Source organism: Diplotaxodon limnothrissa, linkage group LG8, assembly GCF_057381915.1.
Source record: "Diplotaxodon limnothrissa isolate DT_005_m linkage group LG8, D_limnothrissa_male_GT1.1, whole genome shotgun sequence".
Classification (NCBI taxonomy): Eukaryota; Metazoa; Chordata; class Actinopteri; order Cichliformes; family Cichlidae; genus Diplotaxodon; species Diplotaxodon limnothrissa.
Window position 1 is genome coordinate 18012889 of NC_140603.1, and position 27540 is coordinate 18040428.

At 38.5% G+C, this 27540-nt stretch overlaps 1 protein-coding gene across 3 annotated transcripts in view; it reads left to right on the forward strand.

The window, feature by feature from the left end:
- LOC146626696 (protocadherin-15-like) overlaps positions 1-27540 on the forward strand; it is a 200125-nt gene that overhangs the window by 110953 nt on the left and 61632 nt on the right. For all 3 annotated transcript variants that reach the window (XM_085360748.1, XM_085360746.1, XM_085360747.1), the window contains exons 23-25: positions 4688-4804; positions 7411-7551; positions 9066-9178. In XM_085360748.1, coding sequence (XP_085216874.1) covers positions 4688-4804; positions 7411-7551; positions 9066-9178 — 371 coding nt within the window. The remainder of the gene's footprint in view (positions 1-4687; positions 4805-7410; positions 7552-9065; positions 9179-27540) is intronic.

Here is a 27540-nt window from a genome sequence, read left to right on the forward strand (position 1 = left end):
TGAGTGGCTGACTGGAGCGGCGGCAGAACATGTAATTGTGCCCTTAGGGAGGCTAACGGTGGAGCTACAGACTGGGAAGCTTGTAGCTGGACACAGAACTGAGCCGGAGAATGGCAATAAAGTCCTGGCTCAGAAGGAGCGGCAGAGACACAGTCTGTCAGTTTTGCAGCGGGTTTGTACACGCCCACTTGGGAAGGATCCGTTACCACGAAGGTAGGTAAGCGATCCATACAGTCTCCCATCCCGCTCTGAATAGCCCCAGAAAACAGAGTCCCGGAATCTGGGGAAGCCAGAACATGTCGCTCGCTCACCGCCTCGGGCTGCTTGAAAGTAAAAGCAGACGGGGGGTGAAGTCCGAGGTCCAAAAGGAGGAACTCCCGCTCCCACGAACAAAGCGAGCCCAGAAGCCATGGGAGACCGGTCACCAGACGCTGTAGCCGCCTCTCTATAGCGCGCTGGGACGTGCCACCCGGGTTTTCCAGCCACCGGTCGATGAGCTCCTGTGTGGCATCGATGAGATTTTCCCGTAGCTCCCTGGACGGGTTAAGCGCTGCTGGGTCCATGTTGTGTTCGCGTCGTACTGTCACGGTCCGGGGCAGCGGCCGTGTGGAGAGCGGAAGGAGGACTCAAAACGCAGCACTTATTCAGGTGTGAGGGTGATTTATTGATAATATCCAATATAAAGTGGGGATGGTAAAACAGAACTAAGGATGAACTAACTGGGAGAAACTACCCAAAGAAATAGCAAACCTGAGCATGAAGGGAGAACAGCAGGGAGAGCACGCAGGGGATTACACCAGGTATGAACACAGACGACGCGACGAGGAGCAGAGGAAAACACACACTATAAGTACACAAAGAGACACTGGGAAATCACACACAGGTGGGAGACACAGCTGGACCTGATTAACCTGACGAGACAGGGGAACACTAACACCAGGGACCAATAGAGGGAGCACAAACCCAAAACCCAGTATCTAAAATCCCAAAACACAAACCATCCCAAAACAGCCCAAGAATGATAAAGAGAATAACAACAATAAGGAACACAAACACAAAGTCACTGAGTCATGGCCGCAGGACCATGACATAACTAAAGTATTGGTGGCTTTTGGATCATTTTAAATGTAAATATCTAACAAATAATATGGTTTACTGTGTGATTAATTATTATACTAACAGACCTCCCAAGAAGTCTGTCCTCCAGTTTTGGTGAGTAAAATTTGGGTATTTTATTTTTATGCTCTTATTAGCAGGTATCTGTGTCTGTGCAATGCACCCATAAAGTCTATGGATGCGACTTGCTAATCACCTTTGCTAGTGTTAGCAGATAACTTAGCATTCCACCCTCTCGTCCAAATACAGTCCCTTCTGGCTCCAAAAAGCAACACAGTGATGCTCACAATCATACAAAAAAAAGGGTTCACAAACCAATTTGTGATGAAACAAGTGGTGCTGCCATATACCAGAAGAAGCACATGGTGGACTGCTGTGGGTGGATACACTCAATGTAAAACAGTATAAATATAGGCTCAAACATATTGTATTGCCCAAGGTTTTCACTCGTCTGCCATCACATGCATATAAACTTGAGTGACATCACATATTTTAATTCATAAGCTTTAATATAATGTTGGCACATCCTTTGCAACTATAATAGCATTAACTCTTCTGGGAAGGCTTTCCACATTGTTTAGGAATGTATTTATTTTTTACCATTCTTCCAAGGTATTTCCAAGGTTTGACACTGATGTTAGATGAGAAGGCCTGTGTCACAGTCTCTTCTGTAAATTATCCTAAAAGCGTTCTGTTGGGTTGAGGTTCCCAAACTGTTCCCACAAAGTTAGGACCATGAAGTTGTCCAAAATGCATGCATTTATTATTGAAGCATTGAGAGTTAATTTGACTGGAACTAAGGGCCCGAGCTTAACTCCTGAAAAACAAACCAACACCATAATGCCCCCTCCACCAAACTTTACACTTGGCACAGTGCAGTAAGACAAGTACCGCTCTCCTGGCAACCACTGAACCCAGGCACATTTGTCAGTTTGCCAGATGGAGAAGTGTGATTTTCTACGGTGTGATTTCTTGATTTTATACACCTTTGGCCATGGAAGTGAGTGGAACACCTGAATTGAATTATTTGAATGAATCGGTGAGGAAATATGCATAAGTGTGCTGAAGGTTTTACAATAACCTTTGATTAGACAAGGTCCAGGCCTATTAACCTCTTGCTAGTGATCATGATTGCATACTACTCTATGCAGAGGTATATAATGCTCAAGCCTACAGTGATCTGGAAACTGCTGGAAGCACCAGTGTGATCGTCCACAGTGAAACCAGTTTTAGATCACCATGGACAAACAAAGTGATGAATTAGAAAGAAGTCCCTATCCAGTCGTTAAGTGATGACGTGACGAATCCTACTTCCGGGCCTAAAGTAGTCTGCGTTTAATATGGCTTTTGTGTTAACATGTTTAATGTTTTGTATTTTCTTCTATTTAATCTCAAAAAGCTCCTAAAACAGTCAGTGATCACTGTTGACCTCCCTCGTCTTTTATTACCGCTAATCATTTATTTAAGCTCAGTTTTTAAAACCTTAGGATGTAACTACAGCCCAGCCCATGGAGCAGTATATGAATGACTAACCTCGTATTGTGGATGGATTATCTCAGTTGTTCTCCTGGCTGAAGTTTGGTCCTTTTACAGCATCCTGCCATGTGATTACATTTGTTCCTGACCACCAAGAACACTCACATTAACTTTTATTGAGTGGAAAAAAAGTTAGCTTGTTTATATTATGCTAACATAGCTGTGTCGCTAGCGGTCACGTAACACATCATTATATACCAGCTAGCCCAACTTCAGTAACCCTACAAACGTCACTGCTGTTTAGTTTTCTGTCCTTATTTATGTTGGAAGTGATAACAGAGCTGTACGTTTTAATTTGTTTCCAAAACCCCGCAGTCAGGACATGCTATATTGTATTTAGATAGAAGCTAGCGAGCTAACTCCCTGCTAACTTCTAACTCCGTTAAATGTCATAAATTCCGTTTTCATGGATGCCTGGATGTTAAACTCAGTTGTTATACCTGGTAGAGCAGAACGCTGATCATTTTATTAAAGATGAAAGACTTTAGACAGTTTTTCAACTCTCAGTAATGCCATAGTGATCGTTTGATATATGGACCGAAGCAGCGGAGTTTAGGCCCAGACACGGCTAGTGACGTCAGACTTAATGACCGGATTACAAAACAGATGAAAACTTGGACATTTGGGTGTTCCAGCAGGACAGTGATCCCAAACACACTTCAGAACTGGTTTTGGATAAAGTAGGCGAACATGTAACTGGACACAAAGCTCCAACCTCAACCCTCTTGAAAATTTGTGGACTGTTCTTAAAAGCCATATCTGTGCCAGGAAACCAACCAATTTGAATGAATTATAACATGAAGAGTGATCAAGTATTTAGACAGAGTCATGCCAAAAGGTTGGTAGGGACATTTAACCAAACATTAGTAGGCATGTGCAAGCCTATATGTATACTTTTGACCCTGTGTGAATTAGAGAAAATCCAAAAATAAGTTCAAACTTGAGCACCCAGTTCTTGTCGTTGCTGATGTATAGTGTACAATCATTTCACCCAATGTTACATCTACTATGAAATTTCAGGAATTTGAGCAAAGTGTCAAAGAGCAAAACTGTACATTTGGTCTTCAACAGCACTGACTTCCTGCCTTTAGCCTTGACTATGTCAGTCTCTTATATACAGTATGTGGTAAAACCTTGTCTTTCATACATAGTTCACAGTATAGATGACTATACACAACAACAGATGTACATCCACTACATTCAAATTCATCTTAAATGTCTACATGCTAGTCTATTTGATTGCTTGACCTTGAACTTCTGTTCAGAGCATGGCTACTATTAGAGTAGTATATGCCAATATTTATAATCAAGGAAATGCATCAAAGCATCACAGCATCTTCATTTTACACAGCCAAAACAGCACATTGTCTTCCTGCTTTGTTTTTCTTTCCTGTAGTGCTGCTAGACACAGGATGGATCCTGTTGTCTCTGACACTCAATGACTATACCAGAGATTAGCATATGAATCTATGCAATCTATGGACTTTAGGTTCTGTTATCAGAAACTTTAAAATGACGGAGAAATAAGTGGACAGTTTCTGTGCTTTATACAACATTTAGTTTACATAGTGTGTTTTTGTTTTGTTTAGTTTTTTTGAGTTTGACAACTGTGAAAGAAATTTTTTAAAATCCATCATTTAACCAGCCAATGGAAAATTAAAAGCACAATTGTTTTGTGGTGTCCTCACTTTCACCCTTGCTGATGTTTTCCAGTACTGCTGACGCCTGCTGTGATTAAAGCCCCACAGGTTTTCATGAACACCCCATTTATTCTACTCACTACAGCATTTGTTCTATTCAGAGATAAATTAGAATCCAAGCCAAAGAAATAAAATAAACTCAGCATAAGCAATAGATTATATGCACTACTGTTCATATATATATATTCCTATGACAAAACTGCTACAGTAATTTGCTGTTATTAAAATTTTCAACATTTCAGGAACTTCAAGGAAACAAAAAGCATTTTGGTGCAGTGTATTTTAAAAATGCTAATGCCGTACCATCTCTGTGTTTGTGTTAAATCTCTCTCCAGGACATGAATGACTTTTCTCCAGTATTCAGCCAGTCAGTGTACCGAGGCATGGTTGCCCCTAATGCTGTCAAGGGAACCATCGTAACCACAGTGATGGCCAATGACTCTGACCCTGCGGTGAGCATTATCAGATGCAGCTATTCAATCAAACTGTTTCACAGCCTGCTCCTCAAATTGTGTACTGGAATGATGCAAGATAATGGTGCTTGTCTTCAGTCAGTGTGTGTGTAGGTGTGTTTTTAACACATTTTCACTTCTTTCTCTAGTGGAGTATTTATTTTTTTTTATACCTCAGTGTGTCACAAGGTGAAATCTCAAGAGAACATTTAATGCTGAGCATCCTTGTTATGTAGACTGCTTTATTCTGGTTGTTGTAAAACGAGGTTTAGCTGTTTTATGTGAGTCTGATTTATGTAACTGTAGGTTAATAAGGTGATAACATGCTCATACAGAATTCTCATAATCGGCAGTATGTGAGAATACCTCACGAGGCTTCATTGAATCATGCAGCGACACTGGGAAAATCACTTTTTTAAAAATATTAGAAAGAAAAATAAACCAGCTGATGCATTTAATTCACAAAACAGGTGTTTATGAAAAAGCACTGGGAGTGCTTTTATTTTGCATTACTGCTCAAGATGCCATGAGCTTATTTTTCCTTCCTCCTTCTTCATGCAGGATCTTCTACACCAGCAGTGTTCTCACATAAGCCTCTTTAAAGCACCGCTTTCCTTTCACTGTTTCGCATGCTGCTTCCTGTGTCAGCTGAATTGCTTCATACTTTAGATTTAAGCATGAGAAATTCTCTTGGGTCAAAAACAACATTATAAAGTCCAGGCTATATGCTATAAAGGACCTCCCCGGTGCTCAAAGGTACTAAATAGCACCTTGTTTGAGCGCTGGAGCCTATAATATTCATATATCTCTGTGTAATTTCCATTTATACCCTCCAGATCTAAAGTATTCCTCGAAAGTACAAATACTTTCAAGAATTTATCAGCATCGGGTTTTGCTGACTCACTCTGAGCTGTTGTGCAAGAAAGTGTCAAGGCTCGGCTGTGTGGCAAGCAGGAGGAGGACCCAAAATGCAAAACTCACACACACGGGGATGAACTCAAAAGGCAGCTTTATTGCCGAAGAGGCAGAACATAGGAAATACAAAACTAAACTGGGAAAAGTAAACTAACACTCGGAGAGAGAGACACAGGGAAATCCACGCAGCATGAGGGACGACGTCACGCTGAACAGAGGGAGACGCAGACAGAAATACACAGAGGGTTAACGAGGGAAGTGGGAACACACGGGGAACACAGGTGACACTGATAATCATAACGAGACAGGGCGGGGTGAACTGAACACTGACGGGAGAGGTGAAACAGGAAGTACAGAGGTTCAGACAGGAGGAGAGAGAGCACGAGTAGAACACCAACGTAACAGGCAGGGGAGACACGGAATAAACACGAAAGGGGACGAGGGCTCATAAATACATAGAGGGCACACAGGGGGAAGAGAGAGCACGGGGAGAACTTAGACATAATGGGCAGGGGAAGCATGGAATAAAACATAAGGAGAGACAAGGGCTCACAGATACACAGAGGGGCACACAGGGGGTAAGAGCCATGAAGGGAGAACACTTAGGGAACAACACAACAGGGCAACTCAGAAAACATGGCCTAAGCAAGGAACAAAATACAAACATACAAGGAAACTAAGAATACTGGGCCAACATGGCCCAGGACCATGACAGAAAGTGTTACATCAATGTAGACAGTTGCTGAAATACTGCTCGCAACAGCAGTGCTTCTGCAAAAGTGAACTCAGATTAGACCGTTTGATGGCTGGATTGAAAAATGGCTGTTTACATAATTAAAAATATCTATTTTGTCTGTCTGGAGTTTCTCTTTAACTTCCCCCGTTGCCCTTACTCTTTCAGCGTTTCAGTGTGAAAATATGACCTTAGCGGACTTGTCATTGTTGTTTTTTCGCTGGTGGATTTACAGCCTTAAGGGAGATAAAGTAAATAAAGTGTGTATGACAAGCAAGACATGTAGCAAAAACCTTTCGTCCCCTGAGAATAAACAGAGGGCAGATATACTGTATGACTTTTGGCCAAAGGACCAACTTTTGTTGCTGTAAATGTTGTTCCTTTCTGAAAATAAACTAGCAAAAGCACCAGTTTTATCACATTGTCAGCGCGTATTTTTAAAGTTCAAGGAAAGCTTTAAACGCAGAGGTCTAATTTGTTGGTGTGTTTATTTTTCCTCCTCAGAATGGCACAGCTCATTAAAGAATACGGAGTATTTTCTTAAAATATGTGGATATTACAATGTAAATGTATGTATTTCCTGACATTTTGTGTCAAATCAGTCATAGTAACTTATGGCTGCTCATTATCAGCAACAGTTAAGAGGTTAATTCACGACCATTTGAACCGCATTTATTTAAAGTAATGATATGTCTTATAACGCTCACAATTATTTCTATATAGAGACTTAACATTTGGATCCCTGCTAATTGCTTTAGATATTAAATACTGCAAAACTCATTACATAGCCATCACCACACTATTTAATTACAGTTCAGAAGATATTAGAAAGAAAGAAATGGTTTTCCAGAAACCATGCATGAGGCATTTCATCCTATAGTTTTTTGTTTAATCAACTTCAAGTTTTTTATTTTTTATTTTAATGTTTAAAATGGATATTATTCTGTTGTCATCATAGGGTACTCCAGCAGGTTTAGTACGTTATAAGGTGGACCAGGAGGCGTATCCATACTCAGCCAGTATATTTGGCGTAGAAGAACAGACCGGACGTGTGGTTACCAGAGTGAACCTGAACGAGGAGCCGAACATGAAGTTCAGCGTAAGTGTGCACAGACGTCTTTTTTAAAAATCAATTTTTCTTTCTTTTTTTTTTTGGTAAAACACAATGAAGATGACTCAACTTTGCACTTGAGTCATCTTCATTGTTTTATTTAAAATCGACTGTGGTGTATAGAGGCAAAACTACAAATATTGCATCTTCATCTTCAAATTATGGATGTAACTTTACTGAACTGCTGCTACATCAAACCCATCATTACAAGTCTTTTGCAGTATTTTTTGTTAAAACCCTGAAACCAGGTTTTACATTTGTGAAGTCACGGCCCACTCGGTCTTATTCAATAATGCCTATATTTCATTAAATGTAGCCATTGCGTAGTGAGTGTTTAATTGCATCATCTTACATAACAGCGGTTGTTATTTAGATAACATTTATCCTGGTGACCTTCTTTTGGCTTTATCGTCTGGATTCTGGTATTCAGTAGGTGGGGGCGTGGAACGACATCATACAAAATAAGTCAGAATGATTAGATTACTAATTCCAGATTTGATTTGCTTACATGTAATTCTTATGAACAGGGAACTCTGAACAATTCCCTATCCACTCTACAAAATATATTGCAGCAGCTTATTAGTTTCAAATCTACCTTCTCCCAGCTGTATTCCTCAATGGGCCTTGCTAATTTCATCTTTTCATTGGGCTTTAATTAACACAACAAGGATTCAGCATCCTCTGAAGATATCGCTCAAGGGACTAATTCTACCTTGTTTGCTCCAATAACTCAAACAAAATGAACTAGTCCAAAACTGAGTACAAGATTTGGCTTATGACTGAGATAAACCTTGTCTAATGTTCTCGTACACAGTAAAGACACAGTAAAGACGGTTTAAATGATGTGCAGCTAATTACTACCCAACTCGCTCGCCTAAAGACACCACAGCATTAAAAAAAAATGAATTTGGTGGGCAATTCAGCGTGCGTAAGCAATTGTGCAAAGAAACCAATTGAAATCCTCAGTCGGAAGGAAAAAATAGTTGTGATGAGAATCAGCAAGCCACTTAACTATCACATGTCGCAAGTTCCCAACTGCTAAAGAGTTATTTATGCGTGTAGCTGTTTCCTATTTAAAACACTAGTTACTGTATGAATATAAAACAGGATGCATGAGCTGTAGCGTTCACCTGACTAAAGGAGATGAAGGAAACACAATATTTCAGTGTGTTGATATTTAAGGTTGGCCCTCATTAGGAATCCTTTGGGCCTGGTTAACAGCAGTTAGCCCCCCAATTAAATGAAGAATAAAAGCCGAGGCAGGAAAAGTCAAGCACACCAGTGGGACACACACCCTCTCTGTTCTTCAAATCCCATCTGAATCATGTGCAGGAAGAGAAAAGTACAATTTATTCTGGTTTATTGCGGGGCTGTCACGCATTGGCTACATCCCATTTAGCGAGCGTAAATGAGAGCGGCGGCGGCATCAGACAGCCATCTCGCAGGGGCGTGGGTATCAATGGCGTGGTGATGTTCTGGCTTTGTCTATATTTGTTTGACAGCTGGTGGTGGTGGCATACGATCATGGTGAGCCTGTAATGAAGAATACAACTCTGGTAGAGATCACAGTCCTTCAGCCCTCTGTTATCCCTGTCTTCACCCGTGAAGAATACAGGTATGTGCACATACATACACATTACCATTGTTTAAATTAAACGTCAGCCTTTTTTTCTTACAATACAGTATGATGACATCAGGCTGGTAAATGGCGTCACTAGTATGTGACACCAATACCAAAACAATGGATTAGTATAGCTTTTGTCAGACTTGAGGACCGCAATGTTGCTTTTGTGCAGCCATTTCCCTTGTTGCCAGGTTTCAAAAAAAACATTTTTGTTTTGATTTTCATGAGAGCTGATCACATGAGTCATGACGTCTGTTCTCGTCACATTTTCGGATCGCATCACTGGGAATCCCAGACGAGTAGAAAAAAGTATCTGGTACCAGGTACTATCACCTAATGTAAAACTCTAAAAACCGAGTCGAGTCAAGCAGAGCTGACCCAAGTAAGTACTAGTGTTGTTTTTTATTAGTGGAATTGTTGCAAAGCAATAATCGCAATATATTTACTCAATATGGCTGCATGTATTTTTTTTTAACTCAGCTTTGACCTTGAGTGCTAACAATGAAGGTTCAAAATCAGCTGCTTAGCCAACCTTTAGGTATTCATATTCCCCAAAGTCTAGCATTGAGCTCACTGCACCACCCCTCCTCTGCAGCTGAGCCACACCTCCACCACATCTACCATCACACAAAATTTGAAAATGATATCTTGAATACTGCGGACGCTAGACTACTAACAAAAACAGACAGATAGACAAACAAACAGAACCAATTACATACTCCCTCCCTCCAGGAAGAGAATTATTGCAAAGGTTGTATTCCTGTGGAGCAAGAGGCAGGCACACATCTCAGTTTCTCACAGTTAGCTGAATAAAAACATAAGAAATGCTGGATGGCACTCTGTTGTGCCTCCCAAGTAAGATGAACAATTTGTTTCTTGTTTGGCAAATTAATGAAGTGAATTAATTTAACGGGTGATTAGAATATAGGAAAGAAAAACTATAAGGTGGAGAACTGAATTAATTTTCCCTGACAGATTAAAATCCAAAGTGCTTAGTAAGGTTCAGCCACATTTCAGCATGGACCTCTATCCATCCATCCATCCATCCATCCATGAATGATATATTCCTGAAAAATAATATTGTAGAGCATCAGGAAGCTTTTCTGGTGACTGTTTTCTCAACTCAGATGTTCTGCCACATAATAACACAGAAGGTGCTAAATCTGAACAGCATGATTGATGTTTGCTGCTATAATTCAGTTTTGATTAGAAGTGAAGTGATGTGCTTCACTGTGCTGAAATTCTTCACAATAACTTGAACAAATTTGGCAAAATTTATCTTGCCAAAACAAATATGCATATCGGCATCAACATATAAAGGTGAGCTTTCCGCACTTGTATTTCTATGAATTCTGCAAAAGCTGCTTACACTCACCTGTTTTGCAACAACACTAAGCCACACACTATAATTAACTACCACAGAGCATGCCTGTTTCATCTTTGAGGAGCAGTGTTATGTGTTTGATAACAGTAATTTTGTCATCAGCTAAAGGACAAAACTCATCCACAAGAGTCTGTAAAAGAATCAACCTTACACCGTTTTTAAATTACATTGTGTCAAAATATTGACTCATATTCAAGTCATAAAGCAACAGTATGTAATTTTGTCTCAATAAAGTGTGTAATCCATCTCCTTTGATTATAGAGCTACATACTCTAACTGGCCACTTTATTAAGTGCACCTGTTTAACTGCTCATTAACACAACTATTTACTCAGCCAATCAAATGCAAGTTCATTGCATTTAAATGACCTCCACAGTCACCAGATGTCAATCCTGTGTAGAGCAGGAGTAGAGCACCTTTGGGATGCGGTGGAGCAGGTGGACATTCACATGATGAATATCCACAGACTGCGTGTTGATGTCAGTTCAGCATGGACCAAAATCTCTGAGGAATGTTTCCAACTTTGTTGAACGTATGCCACAAGGAATTAAGGTAGTCAGAGGTCCAACCCCTGTACCTGCAAGTTCTACCTAATAAAGTGTGAGTTTAAATGTCTCTGCACAGGAGATTTAAAAGAAGCAAAGAGTAAATATATTTTTTAAGACAGCAATTTTTCATTCACTCTGTCAAGCGAAACCCAAGAGAACCCGGCCGATCAATGCCCTTACCTCATCAGCAGACACAAATACACACTCATTCTCAAGTTGTCACCACAACTCTTTCAGTCGGTGCTCGTTTTGTGAGGTCATGGTGTCACCTCAGGTTTTCTTTTCCGCAATTGGCTGTGGTATTGTCCCATAATGTCTACCTATTATCCTTTTTTTCCCTCTATTTTGATCTGTCATTCTTTCTAACTATTCCTCATAAAAATTGTTCTCCGTTATCCTGGTTTTTATCAGCCCCGTTCTATGTCCCCTCATTGATGTTAGAGTGAATGAATTGCTCTCTTTCCATTTGCTCCTTTGTTATGCTGGCTGTCAGACACAATATCGAAGACATCAGACTGGAAAAGTGAAAATTGCAGGAGAAGATGCTTTTAAACATCATATTTTTCTAAGTGTTTCAAATATTTTCACGTCGCTGGACTTTCTGTTAACGCTTGGCAGTGCGAAGGAGAGTAATACTTCGTATTATTCTTTTATTCACTCTTGCAGATTTTCTTTTCATTTTAGTTTCTTCGTCTGCCTTCATCATATCTCAAAGCGATCCATATTTTTCTATGCAGAATATGTGTAGGCAGTTGCAGCGATACAACTCACTTTTCAAGTGGCTGACAATACCAGCTGTCTCTGACACCTCAATATTCAGCACTTGAAAAAAAAAATCAAACCTTTGATACTGATTTTGTAAAAGTATATCTATATTGACATTAAAACTCACTTCAAAGCCCTTATCTCTCTTTATTCAAACACCGGCTACCGCGAGTTTGCGGCTAAATGTTTCAGAACATTGTAATTGCAACATTAACGTGTCAAATCCAACACACGTCTTACTTGTACAGATCACATTTCAAGACGTCAAGGTTTGTCTTTCACGCAGAGTAAAGCTCTTGTCTATTTTTAGGGGAAAGGGTTGGAGGCAAGAGAGAGAGATGTCATATAATACTGCATTTATGAATATGTAACATAGCTTCCAGCTAAAAGAGCGTGCACGTGTCTGTGTGAGCGTGCACTTTTTAGTATTTTTCTGTATTTGTTAATCATCACACAGTTCACAGTATTTGCATGCATCCACACATTGTTGTTCGTGCACATTAAAGTCCCTTCTTGAGCGTCTGTCTTTGAATGTGTCTGTGCATGTTTACTATGTACAGTATTTCAATGTGTTTGTGTGTAAAAGACAGCATTGTGTGTGTGCGTGCGTGTGTGTTGTTGCAATTCCTTGTCGTATTCACACAGTGTACACTGTACCAGCTTTGAATTAATTATCCCAGCTTTATAGAATAAAAGCTTACCATTGTACCAGTGTGATTTTGAGAGCTAGCTAATGCAGCTTAATGATTTCGCATGGTTTCAGCAGACCGGCTTCCAGCCATGGCCGAGTCTGAATTAGTAATATTGATTCCTGTAATGAAAAAGAGAGTAGCGCTGTTAAAAGTGACTTGTTGAAATTTCCTCTTTTCCCCCCAACATGGAGTATTTGTTTGATTTGGTCCAGTTGTCTTTCATTTGAGACTTGTAGAAAACCCTGTGCATCAATTTACATTCTTATACAGTAGGGGATCATAAAATTTGACTTGTAGTATCAGTGCACTGAACATGCATTAAGGAGCTTTCAGTGAATTTCCTGTTTTTGGTGTGCAGTCCTGTTTAGGCTTAATAAATACAAGACAAAAAATATAAAAGAATCAGTTTAATGGCATCGGTTTATGTGACACAACATCCGAAAACAATGTTAAAGTCCAAAACTGTTATTTATGGTGTACTTGCTTCCTAAAATGTAAAAGTTCCATATTGATATGGAACTTGTCTATCTTTGTTTATTTTCTATCAGGGCTGTCAACGGTAACGCATTAACGTGATTAAAATCTTTTACGCAATTAACCCATCTGGAGCGCAGAATGACTCAAAATCCATGAAATGTCTCTGTCAACGCAATTTGCGCAATTTGTTCAAAGTTTGTCCATTCTGCGCTCCAGATGGGTTAAATGCATTCAGAAAACATGCAAATAGAGAAATATTCACCTGCATCATGTTTGTACATTATTAAACTGATAAAAACTTATAAAAACTCCACTAGCTTTATAAGTAACCATCAGCCAAAAGAGCATTATTAGTATCATCACTGAGGGGGGGCATTGCTGTTACCAACAATGTGGCTTTGCCGAGCAGTTTTCACATCATAGCCAAGTGATTTGCTGGACAAAGATCTGGTGCAAAATAGTGTGTTTATGCACCAGAAAATATTCCATAAATTACATTTTTGAGATGTTGTTTGAAGAGGTGTGCCACTTTAATTGATTTCACACAGCCTGACAAATTTCCTTTGGAGTTGGGGCTGTATTTGCAGACAACGAAGTTAAGACAACAAACACAGGAAATAGTGGAGTGTCCTCTTGTTCTTGATTCTGTCATTACTTGCTTGTTTATGTGCACAATTGAGATTTGTTTGTCTTTCTGTGTCTTTGCCCAGCTGTTCCTGTGCTGGGTCACATATGTGCAAAAAATGTATGGTAAAAATGCAGCTGTAAAAGCCTCGGTAATATATGTCTCAGTTCAGTTCTCAGCAAACTGCTTCAAGGGCCATGTAGGTTGGTTAAATCCATACTGGGTGAGCAATACGGGACTTGTAGCCCACAGTTTCACCCCCAGGAGTATGTATATGTATATGTGTACTGAAAAGGTCAGAACTTAAACCTTTTATACTCTCAATAAGCTAGAACCATAAATAACGCTGGGCTTCTCGTTTGGAACTGTTCAAAACAAATATTCAGAAGAGTTCAAAATGCTTACACATAATGCAGTTTTTCAGCATAGCTAACCAAAGATATGTAGTTTTCATTGAAATGATGTCTTCTTATTTAATAACATCAGAAACTAGAGTTGAATTTTCACTGTATTTTGAAAAAGTGAATTATGAAAAAAAATGAAAACAATGTCTTCATTGTTTTTCTGGATGACACAAGGTTTCTCTGAAGGGGTGTATTAAAAATACAGCTGCAGATCCACACTTGCTCGCAGTATATTAAGACCAAAAACAAGTAAAGCTTTGGCACTGTCTGCTGATTCTTCCTCCTTCATCTAATAAAACCTTTAATGAGCCAAAGAGGAAGTTTGTTAAATCGTTGTAGCCACTGAGTGTAGAATTGCGAGGAGAAATTCTCCCCTTCCCCTCTTTTTCTGGACGTAGTGCCAACCTTGCACCTGCAGAATTAGTATGCAGTCGGTATCATGTACACATGAATAGTTATCAGCACCCAGTGGCAATTATCAGCATGAGGCTAAGTGAACAGAAAGAAAATATTAGCTTTTCAAAGATTATTAAAAGCCCTCCACTCATCTGCTTGTATATGTGTGTGCAGTCATGTGTGTGTCCATGCACTCAATTGTGCATCTGTAGGTTCAGCCCCCCCACCCCCACCTCCATGCCATCTAAATGCCTCATAGCTCGCTTGCTAACGAATCCAATTAGAAAGTAGGGAGACACATCTGAGAGCTTAAATGCCTCTAAACATCAAAGCTTAGTTTTTAATTTTTAAAAAATTGATCAAAATGGCTGCATGTTGCTTTATCTTATACGGAAAAAATGTACTTTGAACCGACTTAAAAAATGACTCTAATTTATTACAGCTAAATGTGTTAGTTTTACTCAGACTATTCAAATTTGACTGAAAGTGTAAATTTGTATTTAAAATAAGTCAAAAATATTTATCTTTCCAGAATCATAAATGTAGATTGAAACAAACTCAAAAGATAATTTATTCTAAAGACCTTAAATCAGGGGTCCCCGATCCCAGTCCACGAGGGCAGGTTTTAGGTGTGTCCTTGATCCACCACAGCTGATTTAAATGGATAAATTACCTTCTCAACATGTCTTGAAGTTCTCCAGAGGCCTGGTAATGAACTAATCATGTGATTTAGGTGTGTTGACCCAGGGTGGACTGGGATTGGGGACCTCTGCCTTAAATCTTTTTTTCACTTTGGTAAAACCTGATAGTTTGAGTGAGTTCCAAGTTAATTTGTTCTTTTAATAGTTAATTGAAGCACTCACATTTTTTTTACAAGGAAGTTCTTTCAACTTCTACTTTAGTCAGTGTAATAAAATACAATTTCTACTTGCACATAATGGAAAATTGGTTTCTTATTGTCTGATTCAAACATACTTAATAACACTTCATAAAAATCTATTTTTTTCCTTAAAATTCACAAACAAAAGCTTTGGTTTTGCAAAAAGATGATTTTTTTAAGGTAAAATCAAGATTTTGTCACAACGAACTTGCTGGAAATAAAGATAAATTCTCTTTTGAAGGACTGAATTTATTCAAACAAAGGCTCCCTTTTATGCACAAAAAATACAATAAAAATGACAAAATAAAGCACTGAACAGTTGCTAAAGAGAAAGGAAAAAAAAACCACTTCCCAACCCACACTCACCAAACCCATGAAATGAACATCTCACCTTTAAACCATGAGATTGGTTCTCACTCCCGAGGCGTAACATTCCGACGATTTGTCACGTTCCTGAGGAACGCCAAAGGTGACCTTCCGCGTTCTTATGCTATGCGCCGGGTTAATGGGTGAAATCCAGTAGATTGATGGTCCCGCAGTAATACACGTTCCAGCCATGTATTCCAGCCCTAACCCTAACTTTGTCCCTAACCTTAACCACCACTTTAATGACGTTAAATAGTGTTTTCCAAAGCGATTTAAGTAAAATGAACAAACGCGTAGATTGATTCCTAACGGTTCTCATGTTCCCTCGGTTTTTTTCCAATCTCGTCATTTAGGGAAGCATAATAGGTTGACAATTTGTCACCTAGCGTAAAATATTTGGGAATGAGAACGTGTTGGATTGGTAATGTAACAGCCATTAACATTAACAACATTTCTAACACTATGCAAACACAGCTACTTAAATAAAATGAATATGACAGATTTTTTCTCAAATTAAAGTCTCTTCCTTTCCAGTATAGTTTAATATAAATTCTTTATACTTCCCTGAAGTGTATCCGAATACATACTGTATAAGCTATCTATGCTCACACGTCTCTTTGGCTGATCCAGTGCTTAGAGCTTGACACTGAGACTACAGACTCAGACATTTTCTTTGGTTGTGTCTCCAGTTTTTGAACAGTTTGTCTCCAGAAAAGTTTTTGCAGTGCATTAAATGTTTACTTTTAATTTGAGGTATAGTGAAATAAACAGTTTCAAACCAGAAATCCCGATCAATTCAATTCAACTAAATGACACGGATGTTTCACTTTCTTCAGTGAACGTCTTTACAGTGATGGAGATGAGACACTAGACAATGGCAAGCAACTCAGTCAGGCTGTTTTTGTCAGCTTGTCAAAACAGATGCATAGGACGCTGCGTGTTCAAGAATCAAAGAGCTGTCTTGTTGAAGTTCTTGCAGACGCCATAGAGTTCAGCAACCTTCGGTAAATTGATCGAGTGTTACAGCATCATGACTAAAGCTTTAATCTTGCGGTCAGAAGAAGAGATTCTTTTTTCTGCTCCTCCTCGGTCCCTCTTCACATAATAGATGCAGCTGCAGAATACAGACAGTCGAGTTTTTTTATGCTTTTCTTTGTAGAGCTGACAATCTGAATGGAAATTAATCAAACTCTATTTCTGTATCTTTCATACAAGTTAAAATTTTCAGGACGGCATTTGTGGTTTTGCAAGTTGCTTCATGATTCATTGTCGAATGCAATGCTCAAAATAGGTATTCTCCTTTGGACTCGAGTTTAAATATTTATACAGCTTTTTCTCTTTGACCATTTCAAACAGCTCTTCTGCATGAAAAATTAAGCACTGGGGTGTGCAATAGTTAAGCCTTAGAAATCATTAGGTTTACAAACATCGTCGGTCGTGCTAAATGTTTTATTGTTTACAGGGTTGTGCAACGGCGGACGAACAATGATGAAATTGTAACTCAGATTTTACAATAAACAAAGCAAACACAGTCTAATACTATAAAGTAGTGTGTGAAAGCTTTGAGCCACCTCACATTTCTTTCTATCTTTTGATTCCATGGAGCCAGACTTTCCTGCAAAGTTTTCTTGAGCAACAGTTCTTCAGGCTTTCCTAATGTTTTTCCAATTTTTTTCTTTGGACATTCGCTGTTTTTTTTGTTGTTGTTTTTAACCTTCCTTGTGTTCAGTCCAGTCCTTGTCCCTGACCAGAGGTAAAGGTTTTTATCTGTTAACACCAAAAAATGAAAATCCTTACCTACTCCTACATAATGTTCATTTCTCCCTCATCTGATTTTACTCCCTTAAAAACATCTTAAAGTGTTTTGTAAAAAATTAAGCTAAAATATACATATACGGTCCCAATCAAAAGTTTAAGACCACTTGAAAAATGGGAAAAAATCATATTTTGCGTGGTTGGATCTTAACAAGGTTCCAAGTAGAGCTTCAACATGCAACAAGAAGAAATGGATGTGTAGCCTGTTTCAGTTTAAGCGTTGTTTTCAATAAACTGCACGCTCATGAAAATGTTTCGTCTCACTCCCATTTCTTCTTGTTGCATGTTGAAGCTTTACTTGGAACCTTCCCAAAAAGTTGATTCTGTTCATCTGGACAGTGTTGGTCAAGTTACTTAAAAAAAGTAATGAGTAACTAATTACTGGTTACTTCTCCAAAAAAGTAATCCCGTTACTTTACTGATCACTTATTTTCACAAGTAATTAGTTACTTAGTTACTCTTTAAAAACATGAGATACACAACATGAATAGGTCATAAAGCAATAGATCTTTCAGCCCAATTCTACTTTTTCTGCATAACCATCATATAAAATGTAATCAAATAAAAAGTCTCTCTCTTTTTTTTTTTATTGAACTTTTACTTGCAAAGCAGGAAAACAGCAGTCACCAGCATATACATATACAGGACAAAGATGCATCTACATGTATAGCAGGACCTGGGAGGTAGAAAGAATAACCCAACAGCAATAGTAATAGACAATGAAAAAGGTTAACAATTGTCCCTTTGTTGCCAGGCTACATCCTGTAAGCCCGATTTCAACCTATGAGCAGAAGGAGTGTCCAGAAGGGCCAATAAAGGGTCCCATGTGCGATAGAAAAGGAAAGGTTTGTCCGTAAGTGCCGTAGAGAAGGCTTCCATTGGCACAATACATATCACAGACTGTAGCCACTGGTTGACAGATCAGTTGACTTATCAGAAATCCACAGTACCATAATGCACTTTCGAGCGTAGTGTAGCAGTATGTGAAGGAGATCTTTGCTGCGAAAGCCGGCAGGTAGCTCATCATTTAGTCCTAACAAGCAAGTCCTTGGACCCAGATGCAGTCGGCAATTAAATATAATACATAGCGTATCTATTAGTGATCTCCAAAACTGTAGAATAACAGGGCAGCCCCACAGACAATGAAAAAAGGAACCAACAGCAGACTGACATTTGTTGCAGAGATTAGGCAAAGTTGCAAACATTATGTGCCTCTTCTCAGGTGTAATATAAAGCCTATTTATAAGTTTAAACTGTCTTTCCCAAATAGAATTAGATGCCAAGGCTTTAAAAGTAAGACAACACAACTCATCCCAAGCTTCAGCATCTATGGCGCCTACATCTGATTCCCATTGGCCCTTGATTTTGTTAGAGTTATCCATTCTAAGATCAGACAGAATGTTATAAATCTTTTTAGTGATACATTTTAGTTGGGTAGTTTTTACCATGAGTGATTCTATAGGAGAAAGACCAAACCCTCCATTAAAATCCTTCAATTTAGAAGTAATATAGTGCTTTACCTGAAAGTACTTCAAAAAATCCTTATTGGTCAGACCAAACTTGCTTTTCAGTTGATTAAAAGTAAGAAGAGAGTTCTCATGAACAAGATCACCCACTGTATTAATCCCTTTTTGAGACCAGTCTCCAAAACCAGCCTGAAGACCAGGTAAGAAGTCAGGGTTTTCATGAATAGGAAACAATTATAATATCCTTCCAGGCGCCTGACTTTGCGCCAAATAGTGAGCATATTCTTTAACACCATATTATCTTGTGTTAGAACTGTGGCTTTACCTGAGGAAATATATAGCAGGTTCCGCAACGGCCAAGAGGGATTGTGGGAAGGAGGGAGCGACAAGACCGCCTTTCTGAACAGGCAAACACAGAAAGCTGTATCTCAATCTAGGTCTTTTCTTACGCCATATAAAGGAGATAATTGAACCATTTAATTTTGACAAAACTTTTTTGGACAGAGCAAGCGGTAACATCTGGAATAAATACAAGAGACGAGGGAGGATATTCATCTTGACCAAATGAATACGACCTAAAAGAGGCAGAGGGAGGCTGCACCATCTATCCAAATCGCGATTGATGGTCTGAATTAAAGGGGTGTAGTTCAGACTATACATTTCATGGAGACCAACGAAAAGGCTGAGAAATGTTTGGATCAACCTCATTTATAACAGAGAGGGGCATAGCCTCACGTTTAGAAAAATTGATCTTGTAGCCTGAGAAGGAGCCGTATTGGGAAATTAACAAAACTAATCTAGGAATTGAGTGAGCAGGAGAATTTAGGAAAATTAAAACGTCATCTGCATAAAGTGAAATCTTATGTTGAGAATTGTTCAAACAGAGTCCTTCAATAGCAGCATCCTTCCTAATGGCTGTGGCAAGGGGTTCCATAGCTAGGGCGAATAACAAAGGGCTATGACCATTGGTAATTACTGCCGAAAGAGGGGAAGTATAAAGGATCTGGATCCATTTAACAAAGTTGTCACCTAAACCAAATTCTTCAAGTGTGAAAAGAAGAAAGAGCCTCGGGGTTAAACAAAGATGAGTGCTGAATAATGTTAAGTAGACGCCTCACGCTATGTGCGGAATACCGCCCCGTATAAAACCAGTTTGATCATTCTTAACGATCGAAGGTAGTATTGGCTCAAGACGTATAGCTAGGACCTTGGCAAGTATCTTCAAATCAAGATTTAAAACAGATATAGGCCTATAGGAAGCGCATTCTTCAGGAGGTTTCCCCTTCTTCAAAATTAGAGAAATATTAGCCTCCATTGGGGAAGTTAGAATCTTACTGAATTTCTTAAAAAATTCCCCCGAGAACCCGTCCGGAACCGGAGCTTTGTTATTTGGAAGCATCTGAATAACTTTCAAAATTTCGCTTTGCTTTATAGGTTTACATAAATCATCCCTTTGGATTTCAGTAACTTTAGGTAAGTTTAGTCCTAAGAAGAAGTGGTGGATTTAAACTGGGAGGTATATAACTGCTTATAAAAAGCTTTAAAAGTATCATTAATAATTAAATTGTCATATTTAGATAAACCAGATGAGTCTCTAACTCATGGGATATTACAACCAGCACCCTTATTATGAAGAAGATTGGCCAGATAGCGGTTAGGTTTATTAGCAAACTCTTATAACTTCTGCCTCATGAAGAAAAGAGATTTCTCAGCCTTTCTTGTCAGTAGTGCCTCCAAAGCTGTTTTAACCACCTGAATTTCATTCCTTAATTGCTTTGAAGGTGAATCATTATGTTTAGCTTGCAGTTCATGCAATTCCAGTTCTAATTTTCGTCGCTCAATCTGATTTTTCCGCTTCAGGCCTGCTGAATATGATATAATCAGCCCACGGGTGTAAGCCTTCAGGGTGTCCCAAAGCAGGCCTGGAGAAACTTCAGGGGTTGCATTAACCTTTAAAAAATGTTCAAGCTGATCAGTTAAAAATATTTCGAATTTTGGGTCGTGAATCAAAAAATTGTTAAATCTCCAGTTATGAGACCGAGGGACAGGATTTAGATCACTTAGCTGAACAAAAACCGGCGCATGATCAGATATAATAATATCACCTATTGTACATCTCAAAATGTTTCCCAGTGATCGTTTGGGGGTGAAAACGAAATCGATTCTACTACTTGTTCTATGAACACCAGAAAAAAAAGTAAATTCTTTATCGTTAGGGTGAAGAGTCCGCCAGGTATCAACCAAATCAAGTTTGTTACAAGTATCTAAAAGTGCTTTGGCCCTTGTAGACATTTGAATTTGTTTGGGAGGGGATCTGTCCTTAGTTGTAGAAAAATAACCGTTAAAATCTCCGGCTATCACAGAATTATCACAAACCTAGTCAGATAAGGAAGAGAAAGTATGAGCAATAAAGTCGTTAGACTGTACTGGTGGAAAGTAACTATTCAAAAATGACACTGCCTGACCACCTAGGGTGCCCTTCAAGGAAACATATCTACCAAATAACAGTTAACAATTAACACTCGTGTTGACAGGATAATGAGACTTTGTGACCTCCATACACAGTGTTTACTTATGTGCCATTTTAATTGCTTTTATTCTTTAACAAGAACAACATGCTAATGATTTCATTAAAACGTCAGTGATCGTAATAGAAAAACTTGTCAGTGAAAAAAACAAAATTTGCTTTGTTTCACTTGGTGTTAAAAGTCATTTTTGGTTTTCTTTTATTGATTTCCAATGCACAGTAGAGTTTGAGGGATAGAAACTGTTCGTGGTCAGGCAAGGTTTAATATTTCAGTATCCCGGTGACTCAAAATTGCTTTGACAAGCACAAAGCAAACAAAATGTACAGTATATATATCTTTTCCCCATCCAGCAATGCACCAAAGCAGAGGGCACAAATGAAAGGGAAAATAAAAGTACCAAAAAATCAGGCATGAAGTAGTAGTTGAACAATCACAATCCTCTGGGCAGAAAATGGACCAATGACGCACTTTTTAAACCTAAACTCTTCCAAAACAAAAGGGACAAAAGTGTAACACTGTGAATTACAATGGCTAAAACTCACACACCAACCACCTGTTTAGTTTAGAGTCATCTGCAGTACAGCACCTGTAGCTTTAGTAAAAAAGACTTTTAAGCACAGCATTAGTGCTTCATCATTTGCAGCTTTTAAATGGAAACTTTTCCAGTTTCATCAGCAAATGCTTGTGTTGGTTGTGTTGCCAATATAGTCAGCCAAAAATGTGACACCTTAACAATATCATTTTTAAGATACAACCTTGTTAAAACAGTGTGTGAGTGTTGTTCGAAAATCATAGTACTCTCTGGTATAAAAATGTACATTAAAGCACATCTAATATGTTGCTCTACAAAGCTTCCTAAACCATTCATTTCAAGGTTACCTTGTTTTACTGTTGCACACAGACACATGCTGTGCTCTTGGCACTTTTACGACTCAGACAACAAATGGAAAACGGCATCGGTGGTGTTATTTGCTGCTTGCAGTTGGGAGACAGCAAGAGAGATAGTGGTGAGGAAGAAGACTGAGACAGAAATAAGAAGGACAGACAATAATGTCGGGAGAGGATAGTGGCATTGAAGCAGTTTGGGAGATGGTGGAGTGTGAGTTTCAGATGGAAAGAAAAAGTAGGAGATGGAAAGTGAAGGGGGGAAAATGTGAGGAGTGGGAGAACAGGGGAAATACAACCATAAAAGTTTGAGGAGGTTAGAAAAAAAGGAGAAAACAAGTGACAATGCTGCCAGAATCCATTGTTTCAAAAACACACTGAAGTTGACAGGCAGAAAGGCAGACGCACATGCGTGCAGACAGATCAACATACAGGCGGAAAAGTCTTTAAAGTGCCAGATGAGCTGACAGACTGAAGCAGACTGAAGTATACAAGCAGGTAAAGATTCAAACAGAGAAACAATGCAATGCAGATGGACAATGAGATATCCGATCTAATTGATAGGCAGGCAGACAGCCAATCAAAATATTCTACTAGCTTTAAAGATCAGTCAGTACTCAGTCAGGTAGACATCTGTACCCACATATTGTTGATATGAAGACATATGGTTTTCATGTGTAATCTTTCAGATTTTATGCTTAATATATTGCAGCAAATTCGTAGTTTCAGCTCATAAAAACATCAGTGTTATTAAAAAACAAACAACGCATACCAAATCCTAAATTTGCTTAGTTTACCTAAGGGCTAAAATGAGCCTGAAGTATCCGAAGTATTACAAGACAAGGCTAATATGAATATTTCAAGTTTTTAAAATGGAGATTGTGGCATGACTTTGTGAATTCTGCAGTTTCCTGTGACCTTAAACCAACCAGAGGTTCACATGAAACTCATGAAAAGGATGGCAGCCACAGTCAGAATAGGTTTGAATAGGCTGATGTCATTCTAAAGGGTCCAGGTTATTTCACTTCTCTCACTTGTGCAGACAATTTCTCTTGCCTTTGACACCCAGATTACCAGACCAACAGATCAAAGGAAAACGTTAAATTGGGTTCACTGTAAAAAAAAACCAATTTTGGACAGTTTCTTTAAACAGAAAATCTGTTGCTGACAATGTTGGACTGCATGTCTGCCATTCCCTGAAAGGCCGGCCTCTTTCAAGTTCCACGTTGCATTTTGAAAAGATCTTGATATTTGTGGTTACTGAAATGTAGTTCTGGGCCAGTGTTAACATCAGCACAAGGAGGAAAAGAAACATTGTGAGACTGCGTCAAGTATTACCCAAACCACTATTATCCAAATCCTTCTACAACATTTGTTGGTTTCTCCTTTTGAAGTGCACAGTGTATCGGACATTTGCTGCTCTATACTGACTATGTGCTACCAATGCATTCGACACTCACGTGACACTTTATAAAGATATACACCTTAGAGATGCCAGGTTGGACCCCCCTTTGCCTTCATAACTACTTTAGTTCTTCATATCACACACTTAACACATTTCTTATAGATTTTGGTCCGTATTGACATGATAGCATCGCACAATTGTTGCAGATCCAGATAGCAAATCTCCCATTCCACCGCATCCCAAAGGTTGCTCTTTTGGATTGAGATCTGGTGACTGTGCAGGCCATTTGAATGCAGTAAACTCACTCACCTAAATTGGACAACACAAGATTGGAAAAAATGCTGCCTGGTCTCATGAGTCTCAATTTCTGCTGCAACATTCAGATGGTAGGGTCAGGATCTGGTGTAAACAACATGAAAGCATGGATCTATTCTCCCTTGTATCAACAGTACATCAATATTTTTTGGTGCACTTTGGGCCCCTTAGTACCAAGTGCCACAGTCTATGCCACAGTGTTGCTGCTGACCATATCCGTCCTTTTATGACCACAGTATACCCATCTTCTGTTGGCTGCTCCCAGCAGGATAACGTGCCATGTCACAAAGCTCTTGTTGTGCTGTTGAACCAATATATAAATGATAGAATACTGTAAGAGTGAAATCTATGAGCATTTGTTGGCTATGTTTCAGTTATATAATGTGTAGAGAAAGGCAGTCTCCCATGGAGTGACTGACAAAGGTAATCAAATTATCATATAATATTAAAAAACATACAGAAAAACTCTAATTAGGCCAAAAACGAAATTATAAAATTAGTTTCACTTCAGTATTTTCGTATACTTGTGTTAAAGTGGTGATTCAAATTTATCTCCTTCTGCCATTTAGCAGCTGATGTCACATACAGTATTACTCTGGAAATCACTAGAGACAGAAAAGATGGCCAAAAGATTTGAGAAGACAGCTTCTTCTTTGAGGAGATAGCTTTTAAATTAGTAATTTCATCAGCCAGGATCGAATCCGTTGGAAAATGCATGCGTGTTTGGTCAAGTAAAGATATTCTCTCAATTCTCAAGGCTTAAGGCTTGAACAAAGTGTGAGAAACATACCTCTATACGCAGTTCTTTTTGACTCATTGCAGTATAACGCCACACTAGTCTATTTCTCCTTTTTTCTTAATTAGCTCTCATAGCTCTTTTAAGTATGTCTTTTTCAACATTATTGTTCGATATTTCAGTAATTTTATTTTTCATTTTATAAACCTACACACCAGCTGTGTCTTCATGCCTGATTCTCATAGCCTGATAGTTCACTTTAACTAATATGTTCAAATTCAGACAAACATTTACTCAGATTCATAGATGATTTGATTAAATTATTGTGGTTTAAGGTCAGAGGCTAAGGTCATAGTAATATCATCTCCTCCCCATGAGATATATGAGGATTGTGGGACTTTTATTACACTCAGCACAAAAGTTCACTTATCCCAAGAGCGAACTAATGGCATTGTAGAGGTCGAGGTCAATATGTGATAAAGAAATTAAAGTGACACATTGCTTAATTAATAATCTTCAAATTGTAAAATCACAGACATAGACATAAAAACTCATTTTGTTTTAAACTCACTGCATTATCCTTTGTTTAATTTAATTTCTATTAGAATCTGAAGTGCAGTACAGTTGAAAAAAACATACTGTGACATTTAAAATATATAACCAATGCTCCTTTTTAAGTGTGCTATGCCAAAAAAAGATGTGGTTTTTTTTTCTATTAAACTACGTAATTGCATTTCTGAGGCTCATCTGGCATTTTTAAGAGACCGAGGGGGAAATGTATAATTTTTTTTTTTAGTCGACGCTGTTCTACAGTAACCTGTGTCTTTCCAGTAACGTTTGCTTGTTTCTTATTTTTGTTTTATTTACTTGATTAGTGTAATAAAAGACCATTGTTAAATTTGTTGTCCACAAGTTAAAGAAGACTATCTGTTTTTGCATATTTCAGTTTAAAGGATAACACTAGATCAGAATAATAGGTATACGACAGCACTTCTGAAAATGTGCATGGTATGAGGTTAAAGTGGGATATGCATAAGTTCTGCTGACTTGTCCTGCTGCGTTATCTGTGGATTTAGCGAACTACATTCCTTAGAAATAAGACCTATTACTTGGCAGTCTGGACAATTATTTAAATAAGTAAGTAAGCAAGTAAAATGTTATTGTTATTTATATAGCACGCTTTGAGACAATGATCACAAAGTACTTCACAACAAATTAAGCCAAAAAAAAAAAAAGATTAAATGCAAGTTAACTAAATGTAAGTCTAAAAAGATGGGTTTTTAGTTGTTTCTTAAAAAGTGACCACTTAGTCCACAGATCTCAAATTTAGAGGGAGAGAGTTCCAGAATAGTTATTAACTGTGCGAAATAGACTCAGAGCAACTGTATCTTCAGTGAGCAAATATGCCTGAATTGCACCAAAACAATTCATATTTGTATTGTTTGAAGAATGCCTTTGAAAAACATTGCATACTAAAGCACTTCTATTGCAACTTTATGGACATCTGCGTGCATGAACGCAGGGGGGTGTCCATCACGTTCTCTACGATGTCAGCTGGAAGGACCGTCACATTGGAGCACATTCAAATTTTATTTGCTTGAGAGTATTTTGTATAAAAATCAGATTGAATTACTTATTTGATCATTACACAAGTTACTGCAATGCCATCCTGGATCATTCCAGCCCACTGCAATACCTTCTTGTTTGAACTTTATCTTTTAATTCTGTATTGAAAGCAAGCCTCCATATCTTATATTATACGATACAACGGCTAATATGAACATGTCTTTTTTTAAGTTAGGTTTAAGCAAAATCATTAACACCTGGTTTGATGCACAGAGTTGTTAGAAAAAACATTATAGGAACGCCGGATCTGTTGGAAACCTGTTGTACTCGTTGCCTCTGGCTGAACTGCCAAGAAAACAAATGCAGTAAAATTATCTTTTGAACAACACTATGTAAATGCAATCCTGTGTATGCTCATGCACATGCCCTCAAATATTTATAGTTTGACCCAAGACATACTTTTTCATGTTCAGTTATAAAAAAGAATACATCAGGATGTCAATACAAGGAGTCTATTATGCCATGCAGTAACAATGAATTTAAAAGTAGTATAAGCCAAGGTTTTTGTAATTCATTAGATTCAATGGCTTAAAATACAATTTTCCTGCAAGAATAGGATGCTTAGATTGTGAGCTTGCATGCTTATAGAAGTGAGGTTAGATGAAGTTTCTCCTCCCAGACAAACTGCACAAAGGCATGGACATATATTTTTGTTATCCCCCTTCTTGGTTTTCTTTCACTCTCTCATTCTTTTTCATCCTTTGTTGCTTTTATTGCATGTTTATATGAATCAATATAACCATCCGTCTGATGAAATTTCACGTTTTATGTATTGGTACTTGAATGTTGCGTCGCTCAAGTTCAGACTGCTTGAGATGTATTAAGCCGTTTGACTTTGAGTTGACAATTGTGTCAAAACTGTAAAGTAAAAGGTGAGAAGAGGCCTGTAAAAAGGGGAAAATATGCCAAGACGCTTGCTGACAGAATACAAAAAAGAGAAAATCACTTTTAGAGTCGGAAAGACTGCTGCAAAAAAAAAAAGGGAGGGTGATTGACAGGAAGGAGGAGTGACGAAAAGGGAGCGGCTCCATGTGGACTAG